Here is a 21,410-nt window from a genome sequence, read left to right as displayed (position 1 = left end):
GTAATTTTAAAAAGTTTTTAAATTACAGTTTGAGAGTTAAACACATGTAAGCGTTTAAGATTTTTGTAAGCACATACATACAGCAGTCACAATTTATAATTCATGACTTCTGAATAAGAAAATAGAGAACGTGAAATGCAGTTGGTGCTGTCTAATCAAAAATTTTAAGGAAGGAGCCATGCTTCCATGGTCCTTTAGTTTTGGCGGGGGGGTTGGCAGTGGGCAGTGGGATACTTGAACTTGGAAAAAGTAAGGCCTTGTATGTGGTATGTGTTGTAAACTTTGAAACATCAACTTAAAGTCTCGATAACCACCCTGACCAATGTAGCATCAAAACCTCAGTCTTGCACAACCTGTCTTTCTCTGTCAGCACTATTTTAAAAAACTGAGTTAATAGAAAAGAAAAGAAAAAATTGGACAAATCAAAAGTGAGGAAGTGCTAAGCAAATACAGGAACCAAAAAGGGTCATAGAAGCTGCTTTGCCCTGGCTTCTTCAGTTCCGTTGTGGTCCCCTTCTTCACCACACGCTGAAGCAGTTCACAGTCTTCAGGGCTAGAGCGCCGGCGGTGGGTGTAAGACAATGGAAGAGCTGGGTGAGTGAGGGGCTTTTGAAGATGCTCTAAGGAAGTGTGGACTTGATTCTCATCCATCCCCATGTGTGATGAGGTGTGTTCTAGCTGAACTGAGGACAGTGTTAAAAGATTTGTTTTCACTTCTGTCCTCAGTTCGAACAAGCATGAGGCAGGAGGAACTCTGATTGTTGGGGGAACTATGGGGTCTCTGCTTGCAGAGGCAGATAGTTGAGAGCTAACCACAGAACAGACACCCAGAGAAGCACTTTTAGAAGGAAAAGTAATTGAAAGTGCTTCCCCTCTTGGCAGCTACTGGAGATCATAGTGTGGTTCCAGATCTAGGTGATCGTGAAAATACGATTTTGGAAGAAAAAGGAAACAAAGCTGGGAAAGGGAGAGGGAATAAGTGAAGAGAAGGAGGGAAAGGACAAAGAAGAAAACGGGAGAGTAGAGGGGAAGAGCAATAAGATAACAGTGCAGAGGAAAGGGTCTGTAGAGGCTGCAGAAAGGCCGGAACACTTTCATTTCTTTTTAGTTTAGACTACAGAGGTATCCTCACTGTAGTGGCTCTTGTTGGCTTTTTGTTTAGAGAAATCTTGAAGGAGCAGATTACTTGGCCAGAAATGCAGTGCTGTTTTTCAACTCTTAGGTCATGAAAGCAATGGTGAAAGTGGTCAACAGCTAACCATGCCCAGAGAAATCACAGATTTCAAAGCTTTGGAACTGGAAATCTGCCTCCTTGGGACTCAGGTCATACACTTTGGCAATATTCATTCATTCACATCTTTATTTACAGCATTCTTAATATCAAGCTACTAACTTTCACCTCTTTTCAAGCTGTATTTATTCAACATTGTGTGTTTGCAGCTTTGCAAAAACTGCCAGTAATAAAATTCATAGCGTGTACATTTTGCTTATAAAGAATTATTTAGATTATACTTTTAAGGCTAGAGAAACAGAGAAAGGAAGAAGGGGAGAGAAATTAATTATGGAAAAAAAGGGGGTGTTTAGTAAATGCCAATTTTTTTTGGCAAGAAAGTGTATTTTGAGACTGGTAAAAGCTATATATTTGGTGTAGAATCCAGATTCTTTTTCTATATAATATTGGTTATTTATTCTCTGAGAATTTGCTGCAAGCATATCTTGTGTGGGTATTGAGGGAATTTGCATTTCTCTATGGAGTTTTACCATTTTGTTTTCAGAGGGGATCTTATTTTGCTTTGTTTTATGGATATTAAATTTTACTCAAATTTAGTTAAAAAAGTTAAAAGAACTAATACAGCAAAAACAAAATATGTTAATATAAGTATTACTTTTTTCTTTTTTTTTCTGTTTCCATTCAGTTTTAATTTATACTAAATATGAACCCATAACTCCCATTTCCAGAGGCTTGGATGAGGTTCCTGGGTCACCTGCCATACTAATATGAGACATAGCATGTCATTTTTCTTCTCAGACCTAAATGGGACATTTATGTCAACTCCTGTCCCCAAGGCTCAGGGACTATCATGGAAGAGGGATGGGAAGAATTTAAAGACAGAGGGGAGGAGGAAGACTGTGAAATGACACAGCCACCGTGCCCATCAAAAACAAAATACCCTGCTCACCTTCAGGAGCATCTGACACTAAGAGAGCAATTAATGACAATTTTACGAGTTGTTCTCCTATGTTAGAAGTGTGTTTGCCTTGGTAGCCAATGGAGTAATAACATTTTTTTTTAAAGTATACTTTTCTGTATTCTGAGGACGATAGTTGTTTAGGGAAATCTAAATGTAAATGTAGAAAGTATGCGGTTTTGAAAGCCAACTGTGTAGGTGATTCAGTTAGCTACAAGTCAATGGACTGCTGATGGCCACACATCAGCAGTCTCTTCAAAATGTCACCATCTGCATGGCGTGTGGCGCTGCCTCCCTGGAATCCCAGCTCAGAGGTGGAAGCAGGAAGCTCCGAAGCTTAATGCTATATTTGGCTATTAGAAAATTTGAGACCAGCCTAGACTATGTAAGAGCCTATCTCAAAAAGCCAGACGTGGGAAGCAGAAGCAGTTAGATTTCTATGAATTTGAGGCTAGACTGGTTTCCATTGTAAGTTCTGGGTCAGCTAGGGCTATATAGTGAGGCCCCGTCTCAAAAAACCAACAAAACACAAGGCAGAAAGTATCTGCCAGGCACAAGAGCTTATACCTGTGATCTGAGCACTGGGGAGGTTAGTTCGGAGGACTGCCCAGAGTTTGAGACCAACCTGGGCTGGAGCTAGTTCCAGGTTTGCTTCGACTAGAGCAAGACCCTGCCTTAACAAACTAGCTACCCCCAAAGATTTGGGGTGGAATTTTCTTTCCACTTCTGTAGAAATTGTGTCAAGGACAGGTTGCTCAGGTGGGCAAATCCTCTCTCTCTCCAGTATTGCTTTGGATGTTAGTAGCATGCCTTCACCTACGTTTTACCTAAATCTTTGCAATTTAGGGATGAGATCATTATAACCTGTGGAGACCCACAGACGACTTCACTTGTGGGTGAAAGTTGATATTTAACTCCGCAGGTCAAGGACTAGGAAGATGAGCGGCAGTTTTCAGTCCATTTCACTCGCCCCAGTATCTTATATTAGTCACACCAAAATTAGTCATCCAATTTAAATTGTAGAATCTGCACGAAGCAGAATGAGTAGACTCAGGGTATTGGTAAAATGTGCACTCATTGGAAATAGGAAGTGAGACTCCTGTTAACTCAGGAGCTGAGAGGAGAGTTTTAATAGATTTGGCGAGCAGATGCTTCTAAAGATTACTTCATATTTTTGCTGAATGATACTCCTGTCTCATACTCTTTAGTATAGATTGATTCCATTAATCCAGGAAGGCCTTTGAATTTTGATTAGATCAAAGCTTAGAAAATAGAAAAGAGAATGATTCTGTTTTAACAGATAGAGAATAAAATATTGGAATTCTGAAATCCAGAGCTCAGAATTAATAAAATTAAGATAAAACTTTTGCTTTGTAGTTTTGTTTTCTTAAACCCTTTCATTGTAAAGAATTTAAAAATATACAGAAATAAAGAAAATATTCTAATGAAATCTAAGCCTTCTCAGTTTCAACAATCATTAACTCTTGACAATCTTATTTCACATCATTTTCAAGAAATTTCAAATATTAAATTTATTATCTGCAAATATTTCAGCCTTAATATACTACATAAAATATATATATTTATAGAAACAACCATATTAACAGTACCACACCCACAATAGCTAATAATCTTAATGTTGGTTCCTCAATATCATGAAATAACATTATCACACCTAAAATTAATTGAAGTCACTTTAATGTTATTTCACATTCCTAAAATGCTAGCATTTAATATTATTGGCTATGCAGTGTTAAATATTTTTTAAATTTCATTTTTTTGATCATCTGTCTTATGCATGTAAAACTCATGCTAAGTACTGAATTCTGAATTGCCAAAGAGGATTTATTTTTGCACTTGCCTTTAAGCTTTGATCATAAGTTCGGCAAAATCTCACACAAATACTATCAATCAGTATTATTGATTGATCTAATTTTTAAATTAAAGTTATGACCTAAATTAAAATTAGTTACATGTCTCCTTGGTCTCTTTTATTATATATGTACCTCTGCTGTCTTTTTTTTTTCTCTTGTTAGTTTATTTGTTGAAGAACAGTCTGGCCTAAATAGATTAGCTAGTCCAGTTTAGTTCGTTCGTTCTTTCTTTCTTTCTTTCCTTCCTTCCTTCCTTCCTTCTTTCTTTCTTTTTTTTTTTTTTTTTTTTTTTGGTTCTTCAAGACAGGGTTTTTCTTGTACACCAAGCTGACCTCAAACTCACAGAGATCTACCTGCTGCTCTGTCTCCCAAGTGCTGGGATTAAAGGCGTTCACTACCACCACCCAGCTCAGTTCGGTTATTTCTGAAATAGTGTACTAAAGGTCAAAATTTTGAGATATAAATGATTGAGAAAGTTCTACAGAATATTTCTTTTGTGAAAACTGATTACATCTTCCTTATAATATTGAGAAATACTGATCCTTAATCTGGGGATGTGGCTTAGTGGCACATTAGCATACTTTGGTCTAGTATACATAAGTTCCTGGTTCAGCATTGTAAAGAGGGAAGACAGTGTGGGTAAGGCAGCTTTTGAGTGGCTCATGCTGGCACACTCATGTAATCTCAACACCCAGGAAGTGGAGGCAGGAAGATCATCAATTTTAGGCCATCCTAGATCACTGAGTGATTTGCAGGCCAAGTTGCTTTATGACAGCCTCTCTTAAAAACTAGACAGATTAAAACCCCGTTCTCTCTAAATATGAAGAACATGTTTGTTTTTTTAATGGCATGTTAAGGTCATTTTCTTTATATGAGAATTTCAGAACTAGACAGGTCCCTAAAAACCCCACAATCTAGTGCTTTGCAAGTTTATAAAAGCTAATGTATTTTTAAAATCCCCTAAAGTTCTAAAAAAGGCACTAAAATATCTTGACTTGCAACTTGAAAAATACTCTTCTATCCAATTGTGTGATTATGTAGATGAAGAAAGGAACTTCAGAGAACATGCTGTGCTTAAGATGACTCAGACAACCTAATGATGATGGCAACTTCAACTTAAAAGTTTACAACATTGACGTTGTTGAGGGGCGCTCACATAGCTCCCCTTGGAGTTCTGCTCATGTGCTCAAGAGCCTGGGAGAGCTACACTCTCTCTTTCCTGGATATGAAATGAGAACAGTAATGTCCTCCATCTCAAAGTGTTAGGATAATACTTTTCATACACTGTAATTGGCATTGGCTAATTTTCATTAATTGTTATGATTAATGACACTGCAGCAGGAAGGTACTAGCAAAATGCTTATGAAGTCTATTGGCATTTTCCCAAGAAAACTGCAAAAGAAGTCTCAATTATTTGGATTGCTACATCTTCCTTGATTATGCAATGCTTTAGTTTCTCTTTGTTTCCTCTTTCTCCTGTTGCATCCAAACAAACAAACCACCACCAAAAACCCAGTAATACTTAACAGTTTTTGGTTGTTGTTGTTATATTCTTGGGCTAATCTTTGAGATATTAGACTAAATAAAATCAGGATTAATGTTTTGTCTCCCTACTGTACTTGGGATATATTGTATGAGTGTATAAAAGAAAAAGAATGTTTGCCTCTTGGTATATTTTGAAAAACCTTATTTTTTCTAATATGAAATACATAGTTGTTCTTTTTTTTTTTTTTTTTTTTTTGGTGTGCGTATTTGTGTGTGTGTGATCTACCCAACTGGTTAAAAACCAATACCTAGAAGTTAAGTTGTAGAGAGTCTATGAAATTGAATGCAGTTCTAGGAAATATCAAACAGACCCTAATGTAATCTCCTTGGACATGTCACACTCCTGAAGTCAGGTATGGAGGGAGGGAGGGATTTACAAATTGTTATCATCCAAAACAAGAAGAGAGTATTTAAGAAGAAAATAATTCTGGAGACTCACAAATTCTACATTATGCTCCCTTTGTTTCTTGTGATATAGATGCCTTATTGGAGGAATTGGAACGTTCCACCCTCCAGGACAGTGATGCATATGCAAAGCCTGTTTCTTGTCACCCAGATCAGCAATCCAAACAGGAGAGCAAGCTTCCCGAAAGTCCCAAAACCTTGTCTTCTCAGAGTCACACAAGTCCCTTGAAGGTAACATTTCATCTTTTGTAGTATTGTAGACAATATTTGATTCCACTTCTGAAAGTTAATTGTATCCCACTTATATTAAAGGAGAAACATATATTCAGGATGGAAGAAAGTATCAGTTTAGTATTAATTTAAAGATAGTTGCTTTTGGAAAGAGGAGAATTGAGAAAATAACCATAGAATATGTCTTTGAATTTTTTTTTCTAGTAAAGGTACAGTAGCATAATATTGCCTCATTCATGCTGGTTATTGTTATGTTGTTTCCTGGCTACCAGAACTGCCATGTTACAGCGTGACAAGAGTCACACCCAGTAAGATCACTGGGTAGTTTAGACAAATCTTTGGGGGTGACTTACAGCAGTTAATTCATTGATCTTCTTTTCTGCTGAATAGATTCAGAAATTGTTTTCATCTAGCTAGATAGTGAAGCTCTTAGCAGGCACCGTGAAGAAACTAAATCCTCCAGAGATGATTTATTTTAAAGCCCAAAAATCTGGTGTGTTAATTTATGATTAAGTGTTAAAGCTATCAAGTTTGTATTTGCTAAGGTGTGTATTCTCTTCCGTTGGATCAGTATGCACAAACCTTTATTATAAATAATACTTACTTAATGAGAACGCAATTAGTATAAGAGACACTGAGTGGATGTTCTTCATAGCTGGTATTTATAAACTATAATGTTCTGATATTCCTTCTTGGGTACTCATATAGAATGAGTATCCCAGAACTGGAATTTGAATGCAGGAATAGGTACTTTCCAACTTCTCTTGAGACTGCTTATCTGACTCTTTACTAGAGAGTGTTTGTTTGCTGAAAGTCTTAACCTATAGCCATAGCATCCTAATATTCTCCTGCATAGACACTTGCACTTTATTAGTTCATAGGAGCCTCATAGAACCTTGTCTTAAGAGAGACCATGACATTCTTGTACCCTCACTATGGCAGTGATTTCCTAGCATTTGCAGTAAAAGCCACAATGTTGCCACTGATCTTTGTGGATGACCACATCTTTGTTTGCCTGCAATAGACCTTAGCTTTTGCTTATTTTCCTGACTTCTCATTAATTTCCTTTGATGTAACATTTTCAGTTGTTTTTGAAGTTTTATTATTAGTATTTGCATTAACATATTAATATGATTATGACTAATACCAAAAGGTGACTAATAATGACTCTTTCTGATCTTGTTCAGACAAAACCTCAGTAATGTCACCTTTTCATGGCAGTATTCAGGGAGATGACTATGAAGTCTGAGAGTGCAAACATATGCTAACTTCTGTGGTTTAGGTGGTAGCAGAAGAAATCCGCTGACCACTTGGTATGCTGCCAATACTATCCTACTGTGGTCCATGTGATGTATACATGGAACATCTGGGTATCATGGTTAGTGACATAAAGTTGATGTTCAGGAAATAGGATTTAGTATTCTGTCATCACAAATACTATATTGTAAACATTATTCAAGCACTTTGTATTTATAAATTCCTCAGTGTTTTATTTTTGTGAGCACTTAAGAAATCTTAATATTACTCATTTGTCACTTGGCTTAAAACAGAGCAGAAACAAAATCATTAGGTTTTATTTTCTCAAAGCAGTTATGAGGACTGTGTAATTTGTAAAAAATATTTTTTGATGTTTTCCAGTCACTATGGGAATGGAGTAGAGCTGTTACTGTTCTTCTAAATATCAGGAGACACAAAAAAAGGTGAAGAAAAATTAGCATGTACTTTAGATTTAATACTTAATTTTTGAAGCACGTTTCTGAAGATGACAGTCCATGCACAGCTGCAGGAAGTGTATTTGCAGATCACTGTGAAATACACATTTCCACTTCTAGCGAACCACTCTTGTAAACATTTTTTTTTTGCTTGTTTTCAGTTTTAATTTTCATCTGCTTACAAGTAAAGTGGAAGGGGTCGATTGTCTTTGAAAACCATCAAAAATGTCAGTTTTGAGTCACTGTCATTAGAGGTGTTGGTTAGAAAATTAGAGCATTCTCAGCTCTTTGATTTATTTTCCACTTAACATACAGCATCAAAATAAAACCCCGGAAGTTAATTTTCCTGTTAAAAATAAAACAAGCAACATTACTAATGTCAGTACAGTGAGTTGAAAAAGTATTGAAGACAGCAAAATCTTCTGGTAAGAATAAGAAAACAGACTGTTAGTAGAACCCAGCATCATGGTAATATGTTCTTACCAGTTTAAATCCAACAGAGCAGAAATGAATTTGGAGCTTGTTGTGGAGTGCACAGAATTCTTGACTTCATCAAAACAAACAACAGCATTCTGCTATTAAAACCAAAATTATCAAGACTGGCAAATGTCATGCCAGTCATTTTTTTTTTCTAGGAGTGATATGAAATTCAAAGCAACATCCAACTACAACTATATTAATTTTCTTGATGTGTTGGAAATGTTCTCTGGGTTTATAATAATCCCACCCTTATTTCATAAAGCATAAGGTGCACTGTGTGCAAAATCAGCAGGAGATCTATAATCAAATTATTCAATCAGTATAAAATGAAAAAGTGCTTCTTAACAATCTGCAATCATGTTCAATTGAGTTTAAGAAAAGGAAGCAGCTCCATTTTCCCCTAGCTTATACCAAGAGATGAGAGCTCATGTGGCTCAATTGTTTAATTTGAAAATGTGATTCTAAAACAGCTTGACTTTGATAGATTATTGGCTTTATATTCTTGGATAAATTTATAAACCAACATGTAATAGTATAATGGAAGACAATGATTTTGGTCTTACCCATCCCTTACAAAATACGTTAAAAAGAATCACAAATAGAGACAACTTCATGGTATTATTAGAATATTAATGGAGAAAGATGCTGTGAATAGAGGTAGCTAAGCAAAGACACGTGGGAATATTGTCTTGGACAAAGGAGAAGGGAGAAAGCCTGAGGGTGGGCAAGAATACAAGAGAGGTAATGGGATGGAAAGAAAACAAATACTGCATTTTACATCATTTATATCACTGATGTTTTCTATACATGATTTAAAGACAAAAGACAGATTTGTGGAGTGGAATTGACCAGAGGGAGGGTGAAGGGGACACAAGGAGGGTGGTGGGAAGGCAAATATAATCATAGTACATTAATATTCATGTATGAAAATGTCCTAGTGAACTCCATTATTTTATGTACTAATAAAATTAATTAAAAGGTATTTTCCTGAATGTCTTTACACATTTTAGTAGAGAAAACAGAATTTAGAACTTGTTCCACAGGGCAGAATGTGGCCCTGAATGTTCAGCTTCATCAGCATTAGAGAGATGACATCTCTACACTATGCCCCAGAGAAAAGCCCAAGGTAGAGGTAACAGCAGTCTCTAGTCCACAAACCTATAATGCAGCTTTGAAAACATTACGAATTCAAAAGTGACAGCACTACATATTTTGTTTTTTAAAAAATTAACATTTTAAAGGAAAATTCCTAAATCAAAATGTTAGAGCCAATTATAGCCAAGTTACCAATTAAAGTAAGTGTCTATATGTTGAGAGTAGTTGTTTTCTTATGCTGTTTACAATGTTTAAGTATTAATAATAATAATAATAATAATAATACACTAAAGACTGGCCGCAAGCTTGCTCTTTGCCTCAGTTTTTCAAGTGCTATATTTAAGGCATAAAAGCATGAGCCACCACACCCTGACTTTGATTAGAATGATGTCTAATCAATGTCTACCAATACAATACAACCAAGTCGTTTGCTAGGAATTTTACTTCATTAGGAAACTATGAAGTAAATATCAGTACTAATGAAGATGAGACATGAGCTTGAGTTCTGAACTAGATTACAGTCTCCCTCTTCCTAACTCCCTCCCTACTTCCCTCCCTCCATCTTCTGTCCCTTCTCTAAAAATTTAAATGTATTAAATTAAATACATTGAATTAATTCTGAAACCCCCTTTCCCTTATAAGTATCCCAGTTTGAGCTGAATATATGTGCGATTACCACTTGCAGATCTAGCCACCTTCCCTGCTTTACTGCACAGACTACACAGGCTTCCTTGTTCCCATTTATTCTTTGCACATGGATAACATCACCCTGATTATCTGATTGCTTTCCTTGCTTCCTGTAAGTCATTTCTCAAGTGTTGTCTACTAAGTGAAATTTTCTCTATCATTGCATTTATAACCACTACTATATCCACATTTCTTATTTGCTATTCTTTGATTAACTTCTATGTCTATTTCTTGCTAATAGGCTATAAGCTCTGGAGTAGTTAATTTTTGTTTTCTTAAGTTGGATGTCAAGTAAGTTAGGCCGAGTTCAAGTTCACTGTGTAGGGAAAAATGAGTTTAAATTCTTGATCCTGTGTCCAGCTCCCAAGTGTTGGCATACCAGTATTACACCACAACACCAAGTTTATACAGTGCTGGGATAAGAACCCAGGGCCTTGTAGATGCTAGGAAATACTCCTCCAACTGAGCTACATCTACATTCCCCAGATCATGTGGTTTTACTGTGATTATTTTATTTTGTGGTTTTGGGGATAACATCCTAACCCTGGAATATGTCAGTTACTCAGTAAGTATCTGTTCAGTGAATAAATAGATGAATTTCTGTCTAGCCACATCTTTGGTTGATACATTATTACCTTTCATAAGGCAAGTTTGTGTTACAGCCTTCCCCTAGGCACCATTGTGTTTAAAATGCTTTTCCCTGAGCCATCATATTTTATGCTTCCTATCTGAGGACGATATATCTCTTTATAGCTTTCTTTTTAAGGCAGGGAGGGTAGTACTTGTTCAGGCGCCAACTTCTGTTTATAATTTAGTTTTGCTCTGCATGATAGAAGATAATCCTGCCTTTGGAAACATTTAAACAATATATGAGTTATTACTTTTATTGCTTATTATTATTATTAGCTTTGAGACAAGGTCTTGATGTTGTTTCCAGACTATCTCCTACTCATGCTTCTCCTCAGCCTCCCAAGTAGCTTGAATTACAAGTGTGCACCACTATGCCATTCTAGTTATCTCCTTTGGAAACTAAAAACCTCCCTCCCTCTCTGTTTTGATAAGCAACAACATTCTAATGAAGATGTCATTCTTTGCTTTTTTCTGTCATATATGCTTAGGTGCAGCTCGTGTATACAACCAATATTCAGGAGCCCAATGTCTACAGGTATGCTTTGGTTTCTAATAAATAATTTCAGAATTAAAAATTGTTAGGTAATTTATTAAAAATTACAATATTTTGGTTTGTAAAGATTATTATTGGACTTTCTCCATAGTGTGTCTCTTGCCAGAGCCTTTACACAGAGTCAGAACCCTTCTAAGCTGACTTGGCAGCTTCTCAATGTATATTTCCTCCAGACAGGTTTCCAGACTCGGGGGAGGGGGGTCTCTGTATTTTCCTTATCACCTGAAAAGAATAAAAAGTTCCAGAGTCAGAACAGATGTTTTGACACTTCAGTTCCACGTATCATGCAACAAGTGCTCAAAAGAGATAATACACCTGAAACAACTTAAGCAAGGGTCCATCAATGTCAATGCCAGGACCAGGGCTACATGAAGACAACAAGGGTCTGTCCATCACAGACAAATGAGCGAACACTTCTACTTTCTAGATCTACTTGAAATTTATTTAGGTGGTAGAAGGGTATCCCTTTCATAAAATGCTGTGAGATATCTTTCTGTACATTGTGAATATGCATTGCTTTCAATAAAGTTTCTTTGGCCTATGATAAGACAGAATTGAGCCAGGTAGGAAATCTAGGCAGAGATACAGAAGAAGAAAGTCAGAGTCTGGGAGACTCCATCCAGCTGCCCAAGGAAAAACATTCCAATAGACTGGTAATGCCACAGCCATGTGGCAATATTTAGATTAATAGAAATGGGTTAATTTAAATGTAAGAGGTAGTTAGTAATAAGTCTGAGCTATTGGCCAAACATTTATAATTAATATTAAACCTCTGAGTGGTTGTTTTAAAAGTGGCTGTGGGACTCGGTGGCACAGAAAACCTTCATTTACAATAAAAGTTAGACATGAAATAGATTCATTTGCTAAATCATTTTTCTAGTCAAAGCAGAACCAGTAGTTATAACAAACAAAAGACAGAAAGGCCACCTCTTTTGTGTCTCTCTATTTAAAAAATAGGCTCTCTTTTAAGGATTTGTGCTTGGCACAGAGTGCTACTCTTCATTATTTCATAATCATAGCACATAGAGCACACATGGAAGGCTAAAACAGGGAAATGACATGAGGTACATGAAGTCATTTAAAACTTCCCAGTTGAGATCTCTTTTGTGTTGGTTTGTTTTTCGAGACAGGGTTTCTCTGTCATGCTTTGCAGCCTGTCCTGGAACTCATTTTGTAGACCAAGTTGGCCTTGAATTCACAGAGATCTGCCTGCCCCTGCCTCCTGAGTGTTGGGATTAAAGGTGTGTGTCACCACCACCCAACTGAGGTCACCTTTTACTGTGGTGGGAGTGAAGCTAGTTTATAATACACGTTACCTGTTTATTACAGCTCTAGGAGGTGGTGGGTAAATACTTCTCCATCATCTTTACTCAACAGTTGCAGTTAAAAAACAAACAACAAGAAAAGCAGTGCCTGTAAAAAGAGGCCCTCAGCAAATGTGTATTTTATTAAGATATCAATAGATAGACATGTGAGTGCTCAAATATGTAACATGAAAATTAGTCCAAACAACAGCCATTTTCCAGTATGTCTGGCATTGTAATCAGTTATTTGATCATGACACTATCTTATGGACATCTCCCCTTATAGCGTTGCGCGCCTCCGTCACTTTTTTTTTTTTTTTTTTGGTCTCTGCTCTGTTAGTTAGGGCCAGGACATTTTTGTAAACGTCTTTTATTTAACTTGTTTTTCTTGATTCTTGCTCTCTCCAAGCTTATAGCTTATTTTATATACAAGTTGACACTAACAGACCACTTCTCAACAAACACATACCAGTCAGATATCAGAGATAGCCTGGCTGCAAGCACAAACCATGGACTGTTCACCAGTTATATGGTATAGAACCTCCCCCATTCCCTGAAATGTATAAGGAACTCTCCTCCGAGCACCACTGTGTTGCCTTCTGTCTGTCTGTCTGTGGCATTAATGCATTCCTTAATGAATCTCATATGCAAAAAGCAGTTCATCTTAGGATCCCTCTTGAGTCCCAGTGCCTAACCTTTCATGTTTTAGGGATCTGGCACTGGTGGTTGGATTTTCCAGGCTCCAGGACAGTTGGCTGTCATGGGCAGAGACCAACAAGAAATGCTGGAGAGAATAGCAGATGCATAGTAGGAAAATGCAGGGTACTTGCCCTGGTCCTGGTCCTTGACTTTCCAGGGTTTCTATCAGCAGCTGCATCTCTGTCAGCTGGAGCATGACAGCCTGCTGTCGTTCTAGTGCCCTGAACAGAGACCTTGAGTTCTGATGATGATGTCATGTATTTTGTTCTTTTAGCTTAGGGGTGGTAATGACTTGCAGCTGTAGGTAATCCCAGTGTCTTCTGTTTTGCGTATTAGCTCTCACATCTTTATAACTGATTTTCTATACAAATTCCATTTGTTTACTCAAATGTGCTTATATTTTCTGGATTGCAGTACTTTGGTATACTATCATTACCAAGCCATACCTACAATGGCTGTGGGGGGGGGGAGGATGATATAAAATCCATCCATAACTATGTGAGACTTCTATAAATTTCCAAGGTAGTTGTAATTCCAAGCCATGAACCGACTGCTAAACTGAGAAGCTAGATTCCCACATCTGTTCCCACCATATACACTTGTTTACATAGATGAGGTGCACATTGCTCTCAGAAATCCTTGAAAGTGTGCTTTGCGGTGACGGTGACTGCAGCACTGGATGTTTCTAAGCACTGCATGTTTCTAAGCACTGCACATCAATAGTGATATGGCAGTAGGTTTATATCTGTTACATGAGCAAAAATAGCAGGTCTGCTAATGAGGAGGAAGCGTTCATGAAAGGAGAACTCAGGATAATGAAGCTCCTTTGTTGGGAAGTATACGTTCTGTATATTCCTTCAAATATGTGTGTGTTGTGATCTGTATTATTAAAATCTCAGAATTACAAAGTAACTTGTGACTCATGACATAGCAAAGCACTTTTGCTTTGTTTAAAAGGCCAGGGACAGATCAAATATGTCTAATGTGAAGTTTCTGGGAGCCTAGCCAGTTTGGATGTTCACCTTCCTAGATATGGACGGAGGGGGGAGGACCTAGGACTTAACACAGGGCAGGGAACCCGGACTGCTCTGTGGACTGGAGAGGGAGGGGGAGAAGAGTGGGGGGAGGGGGAGAAGGGTGGGAGGAGGGGGAGAAGGGTGGGAGGAGGGGGAGAAGGGTGGGAGAAGGGGAAGGGAAATGGGAGGCTGGGAGGAGGTGGAAACTTGTTTTTTTTTTCTTCTTTTCGCAATAAAAAAAATGAATATTTCCTATAATGGGCCTCCAATTTGTAACCATCAGCTCTTCAAAGTTTTCATTTCCTTTGTAGAATAGTATACTGCTGAGTCAGCTAATGTTAGAGAATTTTTACAGTGCCCCCCTTCTCTTTATATGCTGCACATGGATTCTAGTTAATAGAGTATGCACATTTTTTTTTTTGAACATAGACACATTTTCTCCAACTGTAAGGTGAGGCGGCTTTACTAATAAGACCAAGATAAAAAGCGACATTTGGAGCAGGGGAGATAGCTTAGCTGGTAAAGTGCCTGCCATGCAAGTACAAGACTACCAGGGGATTTTTCATATTGCTCTAAACCTTGCTTCCTAAGTTTAACAACCTATTTTAGAATTACGTCTTCATTTATCTAAACCAATGGGTGCATATTTTAGCAATTGCATGCTATTTTGTAAATGGATGAAGCATAATTTGACTGTTTTACTTATTTGCTCAAGAATCCTGTATTGCTTTTTTTTTTTTTTTTCAACCAGCAAGCCTCTCTGCCAACACAATCCCAGTCAGACCAAATCAGACTGAATTAAAGGATGCCCAGATTTAATGGATGCCAGTGCTCCTGGGTGGCCCCTGGGAAAACAAACACATAGGAGGCAAAAGGAGAACCAGAATGACCACCTGAGAGGGAAAAGGGGAGACCACGTGTTCATTCTCTGGGGGGCAGTTTAAATGGCCTGTGGGAGTGGTCACCATTTGGCAGGCTTTCTCAGAGGTAGTTTGGACTGAGGCAACTTCCAGGGGAGGGGGCTTTGACATGGAGCTTTCCAGCAAACATTTCAGAATGGATGCCAGGGGGCTGGGGTGAAGCCCCCAGCCAAACATTCCAGACTCTTTTGGAGAAGGATGTTAGGGGCCTAGGTGACACTTTTAACCTAACATTCCAGACTTTTTTTGGCAAAGGGGCAATGGCTCAAGGCTCAACTCTGGCTACTTCCTGCGGGCATGGGCAACGTGGGAGAGGGGCAACGTGGGAGAGGAAAGAGTTAGGAGTTGGTGGGTTCACGCTCAGCAAGACGTGTGGCTGGAGCAGCATCTGGTTTCCTGTCATCCTGGAGTCCTCAGGCAGCTGTTCCTTGAGGTATTCGTACTCTTTTGGTTGGTGGAAACTGAGATTTTGTTAAGTTAAAACATTCCACTAGATTTTATCTGTTAGGATATATTGTGGGTAAGAAATGACTGTTTATGGGCCGAAATACAGCCTCAAACAAATTTCAGTCAGGCTCTGGACCTGTAACATTCCAACTTCTCCACAATCATTTAAGTTCAAGTCAATTAACAAGCCTTGCAGGTTTAATTGAAGGCATAATTTTCTTTTGAAAACCCATTCATATCTTTAATAATAAACATTTAAGTTCATCTTTCTTAAGCCCAATTTTAAAATGTGACTCATCTTTCCATGGTTTGCTTTTTTAACTTATAGAAGTTTTACAAACATTTTGAATATGATTTAACTATAATTTGTAAAATTAGATTTTATTAGTATATTTCCTTTTTGTTTACTTTTAAATTAATTTTTATGTACATGGATATTTCGATGCTTTTATGTATGCATACCATCTGTACTTCTCATGTTCATGGAGGCCAGAAGAAGGTATTTGAGCCTTTGAAACTGAAGTTACAGGGCATTGTAAGCTGCCATGTGCTTTCTGCGAACCACACCTAGGTCCTCTGCAAGAACACTGAGTGCCCTTGACCTCTGAGCTCTCTTTAGTTCCCATCCTTTTAATTTTATTCCCTTGTTTAAAATGCCTTATTGTCTCTGTTTATAATTATCCATTTCCTTCTAATATTTTAATGTTTTTAAACATTTATATTTTCAGTTCTACTTTCTTGTTCATGTATTTGATATGTTGAGGGCTATAAGTTTATTTTGTTCTACATATATTTTCATTCATTGAGTTTATTAAATATATTTTCAACGCTTTGAAATGCCTCATGCAACATACTGTATCTATACTGGTGTAGGAGTCTGCTTCTGAATTTTTTTAGTCTACTCCTTTCCTTTGATCTGTTTGTTGTTACCATTGCACACATTTAATTATTGTCATTTGTAAGCATTGCATGATGATTGCTTTCTCCTAATTACTTTTATTTTATAAAATGTTATGTCTATTGGGGAAAACTTTTTCTTCTGAAATTTGTTTTTGTTTTGTTACTTTTGAGATTGTGTCTAGTATCTTTGGCTGGTTTGGAACTCACAGAGACCTGCCTGCCTTTCTGCCTTACAGCACCAAGGATTATAGATGTGTGTTACCATGCCCAGCATTTTAAGCCTTAAAATGTTTTTATTGGGTATTCTAGCCTATAAATTTATATAAACTTGTTGATAGCTCAAATAATTCTTCTGGGATCTTTATGGAATTTTATTGAATTTGAAATGGGAAAGTGACACATATTATACATCTCCATTTATGTGTGTCTTCTCTTTGATTTATTGTACATACTCAATGTTTACACAATAATATATAGGATACAAATAGTGAATGATTACTTCTTTAATGAAGTGTGGCAATGTATTATAATAAAAATATCACTTATTTTCTAAGAGATTGGAACTTTTGCTGGATTTTACAGTGAGATTTAATAGTTGACCTTGGGGTCACTTAAGACTTAAGACTACTATCCTGCTGTATAGTCAACCTGTTTGTTTAGCATACTTTTACTTTAAAGAGACCAAGCAACCTTAGTGGTCTTGAATTTCCCCTGTAATCAACTTTGGTAACCCAAGCCAATGCATGGCTGTAATATTAAATTATGTACTTCTGACCCAAGAAAAATGCATATGTGTGCTATGATAATCATTTGCTAAAAGCAGAACAAAAGCCAATAGCAGCCTTATAAAATGAATACCCACCATAAATATTGAATGAAACATATGGATATTGCTTGAAGACATTGGTTTGTTTATTAATTATCTGGGTCAGTTGGGGTCAGTTTGAGTTAGTAACTTAATACTTTGTAAAACTCTGTTAAAGATTTTGTAAAGTATCCCTCATTCTTTATTCATGCAGTGCTTTCTGTGCTGTTCAAGAAATACACACTTGAAGCCCTTTAGTAGAAGACACAAGAAGAGCAAAGTAGAGAATTCAAACGTAGGCTTGCTCTGATCAAATGACACCAATGAGAAGTGCTTTTTTGACTTCTGTCCTTAATGCAACACTGATGAGTTATTGGTGATTTTGAGGTTATTATTAATGTGATTAAGCTTATGTAATGAAGCAGATGAACAAAATTTTAAATTTAGTAGTAATCTCATATATGTACAATTTTATTACCTATAAACCCCAACTTGTACATTAGATTTATACACTCATTTTTGCTACTTTGTACTCTGACCTATATTTCATTTCTTGTCTACTTTCTCACTTCTAAAAACCATTTTTCTATTATTTAACCTTTTTCTATTCTATATATATGCTTATAAGTACAATCATGTGATGTTTTATGTTTTTACCTTATTTCCTTTTGTACAATGTCCTTTAAGCTTATCTATGTTGAATCAAATATCAAGATCTCTTTCTTCTCTAAGATTGAATTCCAGTATCTATGTCATCCATATCAGTTTAACTTTCCTAATTCATTCATTCATTCATTCATTCATGCAGAGAGACTTTGGTTATTTCCATATCTTGACTATGTAAATAACACTATAGGGGACATAGGATCACAGAATTCTTTATAGTATATTGTTTTCTTTTCCTTCATAGAAGAGGGACTGCTGGGTCATATGATAGTTGTAGTTTTCATTGTTTTGGAAAGTCTTCATATAGTTTCTCAGGGTGACTACACCGACCTGCAAAGCACTGGTAGATTACATTGCTTTCCTTTCTCTACTCTTTTGCTGGAATTTGCTTCATGCTATGATGAGTGTAAAGTGGTATCTTGTAGTAAATTTGATTGGATTTTCCTGATAATTAATGAGGTTGAGCACCTTTTTGTAAACTGGATGACTGTTAGTTATTTTTAGAGGAGTGCTTATTCAGATCTTTTGGTTACCTATAAAACTTTTTATTGCATATGACTTATAATTTTAAAATTTTCTATTAAAATGCTAGCCATGGCTTTAAAGCTCTGTTTTAAGGTTGCCTGGAATCTAGAAATTGGAGACATGTCTAGCACTTTCCTTCATACACTTGAGAACAAATAGGTTATTTATTTATTTAGGTGGTCAAGAAGAAACAGATATACAATGCAGAGAGGCTTTATTTAAACATTTAGAGTAGCAGCTATTTTTAAAATCCTCCCTGTCTCTGATTTTTAGATTCATGTCAAATAGGTTAGTAGGTAAAATTGTATCCTCTGATACTTATATGGGACTTAATATTTATTTGAGTTTTTATATGTTAATATAACTTTTTTTCTTCTGTCTGTAGTGAGGTCCAAGAGCCAAAAGAATCAGTACCACCTCCTAAAACATCAGCAGCTGCTCAGCTGGATGAGCTCATGGCCCAGCTGAGTGAAATGCAGTCCAAGGTGGGTGCAGTGTGGAGCATGCAGTCTGGGCTCCAAAGGTGGGCTCAGTGTGGAGCATACAGTCTGGGCTCCAGAGAGCACCGAGTTAGCATGGTAGTGGTCAGTCTCTCATCCCCTGCTTGGGAATTCCAAGGTGGGTGCAGTGTGGAGCATACAGTCTGGGCTCCAGAGAGGCACCAAGTTAGCATGGTAGTGGAATTCTAAGGTGGTGTTCATTTTCCTAGATTAAATTTAATTCAGCAGAGAAAATCATTTGGATATTAATGGTGACATGGTATAGGCCTTGATATGGAAGAGATTGGGGTATTTATGGTATAGCCAGTCATAAAACTCTGCAATGGTTTTAGAATAAAAGGTTGGTGATTTTCCAAAATGAGTGGAGCACAGCCCAGGGATTTTGAAAGGTTAATCAGATTTTGTCAGAGCAGTTGTGACGGGATTTAGGATGGACACAGAATGGTAAGGGTTGGAGAGATCCCTAGAGCAAAGGCTCCCCTGAAGGCATGATGATGCAGAGGTCTAGTAAAAATGTGTGCCTGAGGAGGACAGAGCGAGTGAGGCCAAGGGAAGAAAGATGAGTTTTGAGACCATACTGAGATAAAATTAGCTCTTTTTTCTTGTCTGTAAAATGAAAATATCAAACTGACAGAGAGCAGAAAACAGATCAGGAGTCTTAAGCATTTATCAAGGACACAGATCTAGAATACTTAACACAGAGAATCCAACCTTTTAAAATCTGGTTGAATGTTAAGGTGCATACTCATGAAATCAGTATGAAATATTTAAGGCAGACTGTTAAAATGTGTATGCTAGAAGAGTACAGGGCCGGTATCAGCATGAGACTCCCCACGTCGCACATGGTGCCTGGCACACAGTGAGTAAGTAATACATAGTTGTTGGAGGGACAGATGAATAAATGTCACAAACAAGGTTCTCTATTGGCTAATACTCTGTAGTTAGCTAACTAACATCTACACTAAAGTTGAGTGTATGACTTGTGCTGCACACTTGATGATGCTAAAAAAACAATCAAATTAGGAAATTTATACTGTTTCTTCTTAAATTATGTCTTGGTGTGCTTATATTTTAACTTAAAATGTATGTTTTAAAACTAAACAATGCATATACATTGCACAAAATCAAAAGTACAAAAACATAGTGAACAAGGGCCATCATTTGTCCCAGATAGTCCTATATTGCCCCCTGCAGGTCATCAATATACACTGCATTTTATGTATGTATCTGGAAATATTTTGGAATATGTAAGCAAAGAGACATAGATGTAGAGAATATACAGATATATTTTTACTTAGTTATTTTTCAAATGTAAAATTAATTATTTTTGGTACCTCTGGACATTGATCTTTTGGATAGATACCTCTCTGTAGTGAGAAGGCCACTTGTTTGTTCCCGGCTACCCAGCCCCTAAATAATCACATAGAAACTTATTTAAATCACTGCTTGGCCCATTAGCTCTAGGTTCTTATTGACTAACTCTTGCATATATTTTAACCCATCTCCATTAATCTTAATCTGTGTATCTACACGTGACTGTGGCTTACTGGGTAAAATTCTGTCCTGTCTGTCTCTGCCAACAGCTTCATGGCTTCCCCCTAAACTCTGTTTCCTTTCTCCCAGCATTAAGTTTAATTTCCCCCACTTACCTCTATTCCCTGTGCAGGCACAAGACAGTTTCTTTATTAACCAATGATATTCATAGCATACGCATCACCTCTCAAACACTAACTTCCATTATATAAAGGGAAGGAAAGAAATATGTTTGAGGATCAATTTTTTAAGGGAAATTACCATAATGAGTGGTAAAATAATGTGAAGATTTTATAGACAGTAATGATTGAATAACTAGAGAAAGCAGATATTAGCAGAACTATCCAGGAGAATATTGGGAACCTGCCTGCTTCAACAAGAACACTTTTAACTGTGAAATAGAAAATGAGATTGGGAAGACATCAATTAGTAGGTGTGAAACTGTGACTATCCATTTGATTATAAAAAATTTGATGGGTAGGCAGTGGATCTGTTAGAGCCACTGTATTTATTTGAGAAGATAAACATTGGAAAGGACATGAAATGATGAAGGAAAAAAGTAGGCTTTTGTGTGTGTGTGTGTGTGTGTGTGTGTGTGTGTGTGTGTCTGTCTGTGTGTGTGTCTGTGTACAACTGATGAGTGATTTATAATAACAAGTTTGGATCTATCTTCTAATAAATGTAATCTCATTAC

General features: G+C 37.0%; 1 protein-coding gene and 1 non-coding gene across 3 annotated transcripts in view; one reads left to right on the top strand and one right to left on the bottom strand.

Moving 5' to 3' along the window:
* Nucleotides 1-516: 516 nt before the first annotated feature.
* Lpxn (leupaxin) overlaps nt 517-21,410 on the top strand; it is a 29,975-nt gene continuing 9,081 nt past the window's right edge. Inside the window, exons 1-4 of one of the 2 annotated variants that reach the window (XM_041661592.1) lie at nt 517-594; nt 6,087-6,244; nt 11,337-11,383; nt 19,069-19,168. In XM_041661592.1, coding sequence (XP_041517526.1) covers nt 582-594; nt 6,087-6,244; nt 11,337-11,383; nt 19,069-19,168 — 318 coding nt within the window. In that variant the 5' untranslated portion in view covers nt 517-581. The remainder of the gene's footprint in view (nt 595-6,086; nt 6,245-11,336; nt 11,384-19,068; nt 19,169-21,410) is intronic. The other variant, XM_041661593.1, reaches the window with a different exon arrangement.
* Nucleotides 3,971-4,095, bottom strand: LOC121454846. The gene has a single exon (XR_005975360.1). It is a non-coding gene; the product is annotated as a small nucleolar RNA SNORA40 (small nucleolar RNA).

This window comes from Microtus oregoni, unplaced genomic scaffold, assembly GCF_018167655.1.
Source record: "Microtus oregoni isolate MIOR12 unplaced genomic scaffold, Mior012 000012F_ref0000307, whole genome shotgun sequence".
Lineage (NCBI taxonomy): Eukaryota > Metazoa > Chordata > Mammalia > Rodentia > Cricetidae > Microtus > Microtus oregoni.
Note: the sequence above shows the minus strand (reverse complement) of the source record. Positions and strands in the feature narration are given on the sequence as shown.